This window comes from Symphalangus syndactylus, chromosome 15, assembly GCF_028878055.3.
Source record: "Symphalangus syndactylus isolate Jambi chromosome 15, NHGRI_mSymSyn1-v2.1_pri, whole genome shotgun sequence".
Taxonomy (NCBI): domain Eukaryota; kingdom Metazoa; phylum Chordata; class Mammalia; order Primates; family Hylobatidae; genus Symphalangus; species Symphalangus syndactylus.
The window spans coordinates 100,666,811-100,681,467 of record NC_072437.2 but is presented as its reverse complement, the minus strand read 5'-3'; the positions used below and the strand labels follow the sequence as shown (position 1 = coordinate 100,681,467).

General features: G+C 35.0%; 1 protein-coding gene across 7 annotated transcripts in view; it reads right to left on the bottom strand.

Moving 5' to 3' along the window:
• NBEA (neurobeachin) overlaps positions 1-14,657 on the bottom strand; it is a 731,576-nt gene that overhangs the window by 221,134 nt on the left and 495,785 nt on the right. For all 7 annotated transcript variants that reach the window (XM_055244143.2, XM_055244145.2, XM_063619313.1 and 4 more), the window contains one exon: positions 1,944-2,087. In XM_055244143.2, coding sequence (XP_055100118.2) covers positions 1,944-2,087 — 144 coding nt within the window. The remainder of the gene's footprint in view (positions 1-1,943; positions 2,088-14,657) is intronic.

The window sequence follows — 14,657 nt, the reverse complement described above, 5'->3', positions numbered from 1 at the left end:
TTCCACTGTATTCAAGGTTCAGAGTATATTTGTAGACTGCTGTTTTTAAAATGAACTCTACAGAGTAGGCAGAGGATCAATACTTTAGGACAGCTGTAACACACAAGGATCCCACTGGAAGAGTATGAGTTAGGACCAGGTATATTATGGATAGGAACAGGTATGCTCAATGACAAATCCATTAAAAGACAGAAATTAGAGGAGTCTTGATTCAGTGAATTGGTCAGGAGCCATATAATTTGATTTTAAAAAGTTTATTTCAAGCATATTTTCACTGTTCTTTAGGTGTTTGAACTTAACTTTTTTGGGGGATTTTTTCTTATAAAAATAAATTAATATTAATAATTAGCTACCATTAAAGAAGAGAAATATAAAAAGGTTATTAGTCTTTGTTGAATTGTGCCACTGGCATTACTGGGCAGTCTTATAATAAACTCTAAGGGACTATGCAAATCTATACTAACTAATTATCTTCAGTAGGAACAAAGGACCAGGGAGTCTAATCTGAACTGTACAATTATTAAACATCTCTGCTAGTATATATGAATAGGAAAGACAACACATAATCTAAAAGGGTCAGAAATAACATTTGTGAATTTTCTATATTCTTTAAGATGAAGAATGAGACCAGCAGAAAAGAAAACACATCTGTGGGCAAACAGAATCAATGACCTTCATTAGCTTGAATTTCCAAATGGCTTCATATAAAATCTTTGAGCTACTAAAACAAACCACAAAAACAACAAAACCAAAACTTGAACATTTACTTAAGAATTTGAGGCAAACATTTGGTCATAGACTTAAGAGTACATTTAAATTGAAAAAATAGTTTTTATAATACAGAAATGTGAATAATACAGAAATATCTAGGAACTAGCATTAGAATAAACTTATTAAATATTTTCTTTCTTAATCTAGAAGAGGGAGAATAATGTGCTATCTCCAGTTTACAATTAACAGTAACATCTTCTCTTTGAGGATGAAAAGAGAACTCTCTAACCAGTAGAAAGAAATCACTAGCGACTTTCATAAAGCCATGCCAGATAATTTTCAGTATGTTCTTTGCAACAAGTGTGATGTTTTATCAAGAATTATAAATATAAGTCCACCTCTCTATGGCCACCTGCCACCTCAACCTTGTGTGGGCTGCAAGTATAGAACTAAGACTCAGCTACTTTTTGAGACTCTGAAGCAGGAGTTTTTAAGGTGAGGTTGAGGATATGATTCCATGGACTGGTTTCCAGAGGTCAGTGATCACTATGACATTGTGTACAGAATTGTATGCACCTCTTCATGAAGCCGTTTGCTTTCATCAGATTCTCAAAGTGGCTTAAAACCCAAAAATGGTTATGGGTGAATATGCTCAGATATCCATACCCCATCTGGTCAATGTAGAATCACATCCAGAATTGAGCTCAGACATATATCATGACAAGGTAAAACTGAGGTGGTAGGGGAAAGAATATCTGCTAGTGGCTTAGCAATATGAGACTACAGAACAAAACAGGAGTGAAGCGAGACATTCTTTAGAGTGACAAATGAGAGGAAATGGCAAATTCAATTGGCACCTGGGTGAAGGACCTTGGCTCTTAGCATGTTGGAGATACATGTAAATCAATGAGCCTGTCATTCTGTCCCACCTCCCAATTATAATACAGGCCGTTAGATGTGAATAACTGATACTATGTATTATTTCTTCTATATAAAAAGTTGCTTTTTATTACCTAGAAATTTGATGATATTCATTTATTGCCAATAAAATACACATTTCTTTGGGGTCCTCTCTTCAATATTAGAAATGAGATAAAGTAGGGTTTTAACATTCATGTGATTGAGCATTGTTACAACCATTGGCACACACTTATTTACTAGGAGACAGATTTTGAATTCAGTAGCTTTGTGTTTATTTACAACAAATAGGAAAAACGTATTTTAAAATTTACCTGCAAGGTTGTCAATTTCTTTCTCCTGTAGCAGACTGACTGCATCATCGTCTCCTTCCAGCATCAGTTCTGTCTCTGCATTCTGGTTCACTATTGCTTGACTTCTGAATGTTTTCTTCGACTTTACTACATCTTCTTCTGTGCCTAATCACAACAAATATATAATAATTTACGTTATTATGATTGTTTCTGCTTATAGCAGGTATTATAAATAATTGATTGCTTTATTAAATTATATGCTGCATTTACATATTACTTTACAATTACAGAACATTTTAACTTTATCTTGTTTGGTTTTCTGTGAGAAACATGGGGTGTGCGGAGCTGTAATGATCAACCCTTATTTTAAAGATGAGGAAACAGGCAGAGGAAGCTACATGCATTCTGGAGGAACCTAGCATTGTTAGTGGTAGAGAAAAGAACTCTACCCTGTCTTAGGACTCGAAGATCCATGTCTTAGGGCTCTAAGATCAGTGCATGTTGCACAAAAAGTCTGTACTTCACCCCAAACTTATTTTCTTAAAATCACACTATTTTACATAATTATACTTTGTCTTAATTAGCTAATCAATTGCTAATTAGCTAATTAGCAGATCATTTTTGAAAGTGGATAAGTATGCAGAAAACAAGAAACCATTCACATGTGAGGGGAAAAATGATTATCATTAGAAAGTTACAGAAAGACGGAGTTAGAAATGATGGAGACATAAAAGCTTCTTCACAATAGCTATTTCTTTAGCAATTAGTGAAATAAATACTGATTTTTCTGAAATGATAGCCTTATTTTGCTGTATATAATAACACAAAAAGCCGGCCGGGCGCAGTGGCTCACGCCTGTAATCCCAGCACTTTGGGAGGCCGAGGCGGGTGGATCAAGAGGTCAGGAGATGAGACCATCCTGGCTAACACGGTGAAACCCCGTCTCTACTAAAAATGCAAAAAAATAGTTGGGTGTGGAGCCAAGCGCCTGTAGTCCCAGCTACTCGGGAGGCTGAGGCAGGAGAATGGCGTGAACCCGGGAGGCGGAGCTTGCAGTGAGCCGAGATCGCGCCACTGCACTCAGGCCTGGGCGACAGAGTGAGACTCCGTCTCAAAAAACAAACACACAAAAACACAAAAAGCCAAAACCAAAACACATGAAAATAAGCAGAAAAACTGAAATATTGGAAATATTGCAAGATTTGACCTGGCATTAATGTATAAGTTAGAAACGAATGCATCTGAATCCCTCAAGAATTTGACTGCTTAACAAATATTCTCATATTTACGTTCAAACACCTGCTTTGGCAGGTGACAATATAAAATTATCTGAACTGAAAGCAAATTTTATACATGCATACACCACCCACACCCACACAAACACCACACATATGAAATACTTTTATATCATTTGAAGCTGAAATTCAATTTAGAAGAAAGCATTGTAGTATACTGTGTTCTGTATTAGGATATAGTCTTCAAGGGGCAGCATTAACTAGGAAAATGTCTTCATATCTCATCTGGTGTGGTGGATATATTCCTGGAAATGGGAGCCTTATAAATCAGTCCTATATGGTGTTGTATTATATTTTTAGGGGACATTATGGTGTTGGAGCATAGACAATGGCTCTCCAAATGATGTCATGCCTTTGGTCGAAAGTTTACAATACTTTTGGTTAATTCACCCAGGCCCAGACCATAGAACTTCCAACAGTCCATTACTGCCTACTGATGTTTGCTCAACCATTTTGTTGTTGTTGTTTGAGACAGGGTCTCATTCTGTCACCCAGGCTGGAGTACAGTGGCATGATCACAGCTCACTGCAGCATCGACCTCCCAGGCTCAAGCAATCATTCTACCTCAGCTTCCTGAGTAGGTGGGACTACAGATGCATACCACAAATGCCTGGCTATTTTTTTTTTTTGTAGAGATGGGCTCTTACTATATTCTCAGGCTGGGCTTGAACTCCTGGGCTCAAGTGATCCTCCCACCTTGGCTTCCCAAAGTGCTGGGATTATACACATGAGCCACTGTGCCCAGCCTCAACCATTTTCTTGCAAGTACATCTGGCTGTCATACAACTTGCATTGTAAAATAGTTAGTTTTTTTCCTTTTTCTCTTTGCAATTTGTATACTTCTTTTTCTCAGTGAATATAGGCTAATTCTGTTTGCTAAAATATGAAAAAATGGACTCAAAGGCCGCCAGAGTAAAAACACATGTTGAGGAACATAGTCACATCACAATACCATTACAGAGTGTCACTGGCTAAGAGGTATAGTCTGTCATCCTAGCTCCTACTGCATAACCACATGTAGAGCACATGGTTAATACATACCTTAAATGTATAAAGTAATAGATTGTTAAATATATATTTTGATAAATACTTCAGAGACAAATATTATTATTAGAAATCAAAGCTACATTGGAGGGGATGGGAATTAAATGGGTTCCATGTGTATTGTTCTTTCACTGGCCCATAGATAATCATTATTTCTGGAATAAAAGATTGGGGATAGATCACTGAATGCTTCAGAACCTCATCTTAATTCTATTTGATTTTTGGTGATATAAAGCCAGCACAAAAGTAATCTTCTGAGGGTAGCTATCTTTACAACTTGTTTGCTTCTTGGCAAACAGAAATACAGAGCTTGCATCATTTGAGAAAAAGAGGCAAATCCAATGATTAATAATTAAGCAATCTCTCCTGAGGTCTTCTTAGCTATATTTCTGGACTTTGCCTGAATACTATTAACCGAACATTTCTTTTACTGAGCTAATTGTCTCTTGCTCCTTCTCCTCCTCCTACTTTGGCCAACCATATACTTCAGCAGAAACCTAGGAATTCATCCTGCATGGTGACTGCCACTGCCCTAGTTCAGGCCATCACTGTTTTGGTCTAGAGGGTGTCAACAGCTGCCTTACTCACACCACCTTCCATACTTTTGTCAGGGTGATTTTTATAAAACACAAATAAATTGAGGACATTTTCCTATTAAAATTATTCATTAACTCCTCCCAATCAAGAACACCTAATGCAAGACTTAGACTGGAGGATAAATCCAAACTTCTTAGCAGGGCTTACCAAGGCCTTTTATCCTCTCATTACCAGTTCTGTGTTTTCACCACACCCTCCTCAGCAATATTGGACCACTTATAGCTTCCAAAATATGTCATGCTTTCACATACCTCTTTACCCATGCTAATGTTATTCCCTCTGCAGGGTATGTTCCTACCTTTCCTCCTTGGCCTGGCTAATTTGCTACTTGCCCTTCAAAACTCACTTCCTTCAGTTGCCTTTCCTAACAAACCCTACCGCATGTTCACAGCTTATACATAATTCAACTGCACTGTATAGGTGTTACCTATGATGTGTCTGTCCTCTCCACTAGGCTGTAGTCCCATTTCTGTAGCTTCAGTGCCTAGAGCCCAGCAGTTGTGCCACAAATATGTGCTGAACTGAAGTTCAAGTTCACCCCACCACCCTATTCCCTTCTATGATTTCTTAAGAGCACTTGTGTGCTCTTTCCCTTATGCTTCCACCATACCTCATAAACCCTGCTACTGCAGAATTTATAGGTATTATAACTGCTTGCTTACTTACCCCCACAAAAGCCTCCAAGTTCCTTCATGACTGGAAACATGTTTTTGTCTTGGTATTCTCAGTATTTAGCACACTGCCTAGCACAAAGCAAGCCCTTGTAAATCCTGAATAAATATATAAACTCAAACATTACAGTTACCCCTGCATATTTCAAAGTCTGAAGTTCCCAGGATATCTCAGAGTCTCAGTGATTTGCCTTTAGTTTGGGGCAAGCTGGAGAATCTATGTATTTACATGAAAAGGAACTTGGTTCTTTACAATAAAGTCAAAAAAGCCTTTTAAGTGTGAGTAATCTAATAAAGCAAGTTTTTCCTTATATAAAATTCATGGGTAATCTTTGTCAGTAAAAAAGCTTTATGTTACTTTTGTATTACCAAAATAAAAATCTACCAAAGAAGAAAATATAGTAGAAGAAAGGTGAGCTCTGAAAGGTACATCAAGCTTTCAATTTTATCCCCTCTGGTTTTAAAGCAGTAAAACAATCATGACTTTAAAAGATATATAGTAAACTAATCCATATCAACACACTAAGCTTATCATCCTTGTTGAAGTGTTATCAGTTTGCAGCTCAGCAAACTTCCTGATTTTATGGTACTGCACCAAACATTTATCTAAATTAAAGTGTATGAGATCTAAAGGCGCTTTTCAATCACAATATCCTTTATGAATTAGAGTTTCATTCATCAAAATTACAGGCAAAAAGAGGTAAGGTCTCAAAGGGCTGTCTCATTACAAGGCTTGTAAACACTGTCCTTAGAAAGAATTGGTTTAACACCCAACAAATCAAAATCTGATTGGGAAGAGAATTTATTTGAGATCATCTATCTTCAGAAGACATGTTGGACTGAGTGCACTTTTTGGCCTCTTTAGCCATTCATCAAGAAATTAACAAGCGAATACCACAAACTACCAGAACGCCTTGGATCTGAAAATGTACATTATGTGTAAAGCTCGGTAGGATAGACATATATGCTATTGCCTATGAAAACATTAAAATACCAAAAAATTTAAAAGTTTCAGGAGAAAAAACGCCACTGAATTACAGCTCAAGGAAGCTGAATCCAAAACCGCACTTATGTTATTTTCTACATCATGTGACAAATAACACATGAAAGCACTTTATAGACTGACTTCTTAGTAAGTATATATATAAAGCTCTGTATATGAAAATGTTATGCAATACAGAATATTGCATTGCAGAAATCTAAAGTTCCTTTTTCATAAAATTTCTATTAATAACCAAGAATCCATGTGAAAAAAGGTATATTTTAAAGGTGAAGTAACAGCAGAACTAAAAGTTTCTAGTATTGTTACTATATTCCAGTATTATTGTTACTCTTATTGATATATTTTAAATTACCATTTTAAAGTTTTATTATTTTAAATAAGCATAAGTTAAAATATGGAGATGACAAACTGGAGACATTAACTCCTCTTAACGACATCAAAGAATATGTCTACCTGGAATGGCCACAGGATCAAGGCAAAGAAATTAGTTCATGTGACTTTTATGTTCTTTTCTATCGATAAATATAAACAATCAATGTAAAGAAAAATACAGTATTTTATTTCTGTTTAAGAAATTCTCCTATAATCAACTCTAAAACATCTATACTAATAAAGGAAAAAGTAATTCACAACAATAGGTTAGCTATAAATCATATGTGTGGCTAACATACAAAGAAAAGAGATATAACCCCATAATAAGCCAGTTTTAGTGGAGACTCAGCTTTTCACCAGCTTATGCTATTATTATTTATATTGACTGTGGAACTATGGGGTTTTCATTTACTAAAAAGTTACATATATATAGGTATATTTATATAGATATATAGGTATATACGTATATCTGTGTAATGTATATCAACCATGGAATAACACATTCTCAATGTTATTTTATTTGTACCATTTAAACATATGCTTTAAAGCTCATGATCTAGCCTCTGCTTATTTAACCTCACTATTTTACTGATTTGGCCTCTTTGCACCTCATATTCTCTAAAAGCTGAATGTTTTTGTCTGCATACATGCCACATTGTCTCAAATCTTTAAGTCCAACCTATGTAATTTCTTTTACATAAAATCTCTTACATGCCTATTCCTTCATGATTCAGTCAGGTTGATTATTTCCATCTCTGTATAACATTTATATCTTAGAAACAACAGGTGCTGGAGAGGATGTGGAGAAATAGGAACACTTTTACACTGTTGGTGGGACTGTAAACTAGTTCAACCATTGTGGAAGACAGTGTGGTGATTCCTCAGGGATCTAGAACTAGAAATACCATTTGACCCAGCCATCCCATTACTGGGTATGTACCCAAAGGATTATAAATCATGCTGCTATAAAGACACATGCACACGTATGTTTATTGCAGCACTATTCACAATAGCAAAGACTTGGAACCAACACAAATTTCCATCAATGATAGACTGGATTAAGAAAATGTGGCCCATATACACCATGGAATACTATGCAGCCATAAAAAATGATGAGTTCATGTCCTTTGTAGGGACATGGATGAAGCTGGAAACCATCATTCTCAGCAAACTATCATAAGGACAAAAAGCCAAACACCGCATGTTCTCACTCATAGGTGGGAATTGAACAATGAGAACACATGGACACAGGAAGGGGAACATCACACACCGGGGCCTGTTGTGGGGTGGGGAGAGGGGGCAGAGATAGCATTAGGAGATATACCTAATGTAAATGATGAGTTAATGGGTGCAGCACACCAACATGGCACATGTATACATCTGTAACAAACCTGCATGTTGTGCACATGTACCCTAGAACTTCAAGTATTATATATATATATATATATATATACATCTATATATGTACATATATATATATATAAACATTTCTATCTTAGAAATAAGTCATCATATCTTATCATTGTTCAATTTTGGAGTGTTTTTATTTTAGGGATTCTCTACTGGACTTTAATTTCACATGTTAAAATTGTAATAAATGTCTGTTGAGTAAATGAAAACACATAAACACAATTCATGTATACTAATACATGCACATTAGTTACGTTACTTTTCTTTTCATGTACTTTACAGTTTCCTCATAAGTGGGAGAGTTGAGCTGATGAATGGATTTGCCATTCATAAGTTATTGTTCCCCACTAATATCCATTAGAAACATTTAAAAAATTCAGACCAATCTCTTAATTTCAGTTTCCAAATTTGTAGAAGAGTAATATTAAGTATTTTCCATATTTTCTTTCACAGGATTATTGCAAAGTTAAAATGAGACAATGGAAATGTGTGGAGATTATTTACATAGTAAGCTTTCAAAAATGTTTATTAAAATTTTGATAAAATAAATAAAACAAGAGGATAAAAAGTATACTGAGTACATAATTAAAATTGAAAAAGAACATAGTTAATGCTTTATTGCTTATAACAGTGTTGCATAAGATTTATGTAAAGGGGGAAAAAAGCTGGCTTATCTGAGGATTAAAAAACTCAAGATAAAACATGAGTCTATGGTCTTGGCACAATGCCTATCCAACGTCAGGTATTCAACAAGTGATAGTTTCCTTTCCTTCAGTTGGAGTTAATATTCTTCCTTCCACCATGCTGTTATAACAGTGTTCGTATTCATTAAAACATGAATGAGCCTTCAACTCCTCCACTAGATTGGATGCTCCCTGAAGACAGGAATGATAGCATGAAGTACAGGTGTTATGAAGTACTTTGGAAATTGAATGTAGTATAAATAGCTTACATTTTAAATGTAATGTAGATTTTCCATAACTATTTTATTCATTTAAAGATATTATTAAATAAAATTACATAAAGCACCAATGTATTTGACATGTACTTCTGATTTTGCATACAGATATTTAATTATATAAATATGTTTAGTATCTTGGATATTTGAAGGAAAAGAACTGCTTTCTCAAGAAGAGATAATGCATTTAATATAAGGCTTCTTTTCATCTTTGGAAAAAGATCTTTGGGAGGATACTGGTAGAATAGAAATTTGGTCTAATTTTATTTTTACCTAAATGTATTATCAGGTAATTCTGCTTCTAAACATTCAGAAATCTGTTGAACAGGATGGCATTCTTTTTCAAAGAAGAAATTCTTTTTTTTTTTTTTTTTTTTTTGAGATGGAGTCTCGCTCTGTCGCCCAGGCTGGAGTGCAGTGGTGCAATCTCGGCTCACTGCAAGCTCCGCCTCCCGGGTTCACGCCATTCTCCTGCCTCAGCCTCTCCGAGTAGCTGGGACTACAGGTGCCCGCCACCACGCCCGGCTAACTTTTTGTATTTTTAGTAGAGACGGGGTTTCACCGTGGTCTGGATCTCCTGACCTCGTGATCCGCCCGCCTCGGCCTCCCAAAGTGCTGGGATTACAAGCGTGAGCCACCGCGCCCGGCCTTCAAAGAAGAAATTCTTTTCATTATACGCCATTTCTCAATTTTTTTTTTAGCTTGTTCAATGTATTTTGACAAAGTCTACCACTCTTTTAGTAGAACAAAATGTTGCAATTCATTTCCAAACCTAAATACTTTTTAAAGTGCATTAATTACATGAATACTTTGGGAAATTTTAAAGATTACCTTTTCTCATTAAAACTTAAGTCTGAGCAACAAATACCTTTTCAGATCAGTGCTTTTAGTAACTCTAAATGACGTTGTTTAATTTCCACTAAAAGGAAAAAGATTTAAGATAAACATGCCTCTCAGATAGATATGATGACATAATCTTGTGCACTAATATGTATGAATCAATCTATTACTGAGAAGTTTACAATTTTGAACATTTCAAAAAAACCTGAAAGAATGCTTTTTCTTATACTGAGGAACCTATTGTTCGAAAACATTTTATGCTTACCTTAGTGTATCTGTGAGATAAAAGTAATAGATACACACTGGAACAGTCTACTGTAACAATCATTTACTAATAAGTAAATATTTTTCTTTGTAAATCATCTAAATTCAAATTTTAATTTTGTGTTTGACTTTATAACATAAGCGTGTCCTTCCTTAAGAAACAAATTACGATAATAGGAAAGATCACTTTTCTAATGAAGATTAAGGACAAAAAATTAAATCATCTTCTTTATAAAATAGCATTGTTTTAAAAAGGAAAAGAAAACAGGTCTTTCAACAGAAAAATCCCAATGGCAAAAATTGTTAGTGATACTGAATAAAAACACTAAATTAGAAAGAATGACCAGAAATCTCAAGCATTTTCTCAATCTTTTATACCTGATACTGAGTCAGAAGCCTCACTTTATCAACATAAAATTATTTTATGAAAGCAAGTATTTCTACACATGAAATAGACTGTTTCTATTTGTTGTTCCAAACACATTTTAAGTAAAAATCTGAGTATTTACTAAGCAAATTTAATAAATACAGATATAAAGTCTGGATAGTTCAACCATCCAATTCCTCCTTTCTTAGTTGTGGATATTTTAGTTTGAATGAGTTGGATCTAACCATGATTCCCACTTCAATTTAATTTTGTTGACAGAGAATATATTGAATAATCCAAAAAAGATATCTATACCACTATAAAATTAAAAACCCAAGACACCAGCTTCAAATTTATAATAAACTTGGTTCAAAAATGCTATTCCTTACATGGATCAATAATTCATGGCACTTATGGTCCATGTTAGCACATGACTATATTACATAAAAGTCAGAGTACAGCATCTTATGTAATTTTACCAAAAAGGAACTTGTACAGACTTTTATTTTAAACTAGATATAAATACTACGTCTTTAGGTAGGCTGTGTTTTGAAAAGCTGGGGGAAAACAGTTCAGTGGTATAGTAAATGTGCAGCATTAGCAATCTGGGAATTAACACATGGAAATTATTCCAAGTGTTAAATTTTTATTCAAATTAGTTATGCTTGTAAACAATTTACTGGAATTTAAGAAAGAAGAGAAGAAAATGGCTACCTAACACCAACAGTTATTGCTCACTGGAAAAGGACATCAAGGACACTTGCAAGCAAAAGAATTGGATCAATATTAACGTGATTTTCATTTCATGCTTCCCCAACTCCAGTAAGCTGACAATACACTCTGATTATGTGAACTGCCTCAGAGTAACACAGAAAAGGTTATTAGAGCAAGAGGTGGAAATGGAATGCACTTTTTATATTGACAGGCCTGCTAATAGAGTATACTGATTTTCAAAGACATGCAATGCATTTTTACAATTTGGTTCTGACAGCAAAAATGGAATTTCATTTATTCCTAATTCAAAATATTCATAGGTAAGCAATATTTTTTAGAGCAGACCAACAAACGGAAAATTCATAAACAGCATTTTTAAACAGAGAAATGCAATTAAAAAAGTGCAAGAAAATATTATTGAATTTAAGTGAAGCACTATATAAGTATGAAATGTTGACTTAATAATCTTCTTAATGGAGGCAATGTAGAAAACTGCATTCTATGCTTTCTAAAGAAAATTTGATAAACCATATTTTAAGAATATACATGATGGTAAACGCAGACTCTCTCCACATTTTAGACTAGATATTACTTGATAGGATTTTGATTAGCCATGAAGTTAAGATTTTTAATTATTTAAAATGAGATTTCATTATATTAAAAATCGCAGGGCACATTTTGCTTGTGAAAAAACGTAATAAAACATATAGAAGACTTGGGTCTTTTGGAACTCTCTAAATATCATAAAGAGCAGAGATGATGCACTATTCATCTTTGTGACAGTATGAATACATTGCATAGCATTTGGTCCCTATGATAAAATACACACAGAAAATGACTAACATGAAATAAATACATGAAAATGATAAAGACAGCTATCTTTATGTGGATGACTTCTTTAAATTTTTTTGGCACTTTTTTTTGGTATTTCCTGTAATGAACATATGTTTTTCTGAAAGAAAGCAAGAAAAGGAGGCAGGCAGGGAGGGAGGCACAAAGGAAAGGAACCTGCATCATGTACCAAGACGGGTAGATGGCTAGTGAGCAGCAGAATGTGAGTTAGAAAGTTTGGCAACTATTAGAATGAAAAGAAAGATTAACTGGACAACTTGAGAGTGGGCTGGGAGGGTGGGGAGACTTTCTCGCACAGCAAGTGACATTACCTCAGTGTCTTCTTTTTGTTTTTCGCAACTAGCATTCCTTCTTTACTAGAGTTTTAAACCTTTTCCATTCCATGTATTTTCAAATAGGAGACAAGTTCATTTTTCCATCTTGCAGATAGCATATGCACTAAGACAATATTCTCAGTTTTTGATCTCAATCCAATCATTTAGTGATTTTGGTATCTCCATGGCACATTTAGTAAATTTACAAACCTGACAATTCCCTAATTGATCATTGTGATGGAGCAGCAGTTTTTGTGAAGGTGGCCTGGGTCATGAAGGTAGGGGAAGGAGCCAGCAAGAAGTCAAAGAATTAAGGTGGCATTAATGACAACATGGCCTTCATTTGGGATATGGCATATCCCAAACATATAGGCTTTGATAGGTCATGCGAGTTAGCATTTATATTATATTTTAATCACATTATGCCAAAAATGAATGGTGGTTTTGCTCTACACAGCATTAACAACCAGAAATCAGATTACTAGAGATTAGAATTTTCAATGGAGAATTTACAGTAAGAATTTTAAAAATGTGAGGGAGAAAATCATGTTTGTATAGACAATTTAAGGAAAATAAATGGAGACAATAAATATGGGCTGGTTTTCCATGAGAGGGTTGGTGTCTTAAGTATATCACAAAGTCCAATGTGGACAATTCACTTTAAAAGTGTGAGATGATGGAAAATGGAGGTAGGAGATTTTTGAGACAGGTAAACAATTGGCCCAGAGACATGGAAGAAAGAAATAATTTTAAGTCTCTTTAATTATTAAAAAATGAAATACCTAAGTGATGGTGCTGATACAGATTACCTAAAAGCACTTTTTAAAACACCAAAACATTTAAAAATGTTTTCCTAAATGGCATAGAATACATATCCTGGGAATGATACTAAGTTAATCCGTTCTGATGTATCTTTATAGACGATAGGCTGTAAGTGCCAACCAAATATTAGCAGGTAAACTTTACAGCAGGGAAATGTTCGGTAATGCCCTCACAGTTAAGGAAATTCCAAATGTATTTACCACAACACACTGTAGAGTAAGAGACTGGTATTTGGGTTGAGTTTTAGCTCTATCTATCACTTATTGTTTAGCATGTCACCTAATTTCTATGGTTTGTCATTTTCCAAATAAAAATTGTTTAACGACAATCCCCTTCACAGCAGGGCCACCACTGTGTTTCAGCCTCATCTTCATACCATTTCCCCACACTATCCTGTGTTCCATCATTTAGTACCATTTTCCATTCCTTGAACACATTATGTTGTATTATGTGGTCCCTTTTTCCACAATGCCACTCTCCCACACATTGGCTTGGGAAGACTTCCATTCATCCTTTCGACTCCAGCTAAAATATATTTCTTCAGTTAGGTAACCCTCTTTACTGAGCTCCCATAACATTTTTAATATACTTTGATGAAAATATTACAATTGTATATTGTAATCACTTATAAATGTGATCGTGTGTACACTTTACCAAAAATTAGTCTAAAAGAAGCAAGATTCTGAACAATGATCTAAATTAGTTCCATGACAGTCAGAAATGATTTGGAAATACCATCCTTCTAGACCTAGTTTATAGAAAATCCATCCTTCAATGTTGTTACCCAAAGTGATGAATGGTGTGGTTAAAATCTGTTTGTATACCTTAAAATTAATCAGTTATCAGGCTGGGCGTGGTAGCTCATGCCTGTAATCCCAGCACTTTGGGAGGCCAAGACGGGTGGATCACCTAAGGTCAAGAGTTTGAGACCAGCCTGGCCTACATAGTGAAACCCTGTCTCTACTAAAAATACAAAAATTAGCTGCGCGTGGTGGCACATGCCTGTAATCTCAGCTACTCAGGAGGCTGAGGTCGGAGAATTGCTTGAACCTGGGAGGGTTGCAGTGAGCCAAGATAGCATCATTGCACTCCAGCCTGGGCAACAAGAGTGAAACTCCGTCTCAAAAAAAAAAAAAAAAACAATTATAAATTAAATAAAAAATAGCAACTGAGTAATAAGCACAAAGAATTGTATTAATGTGAATGTTCCAA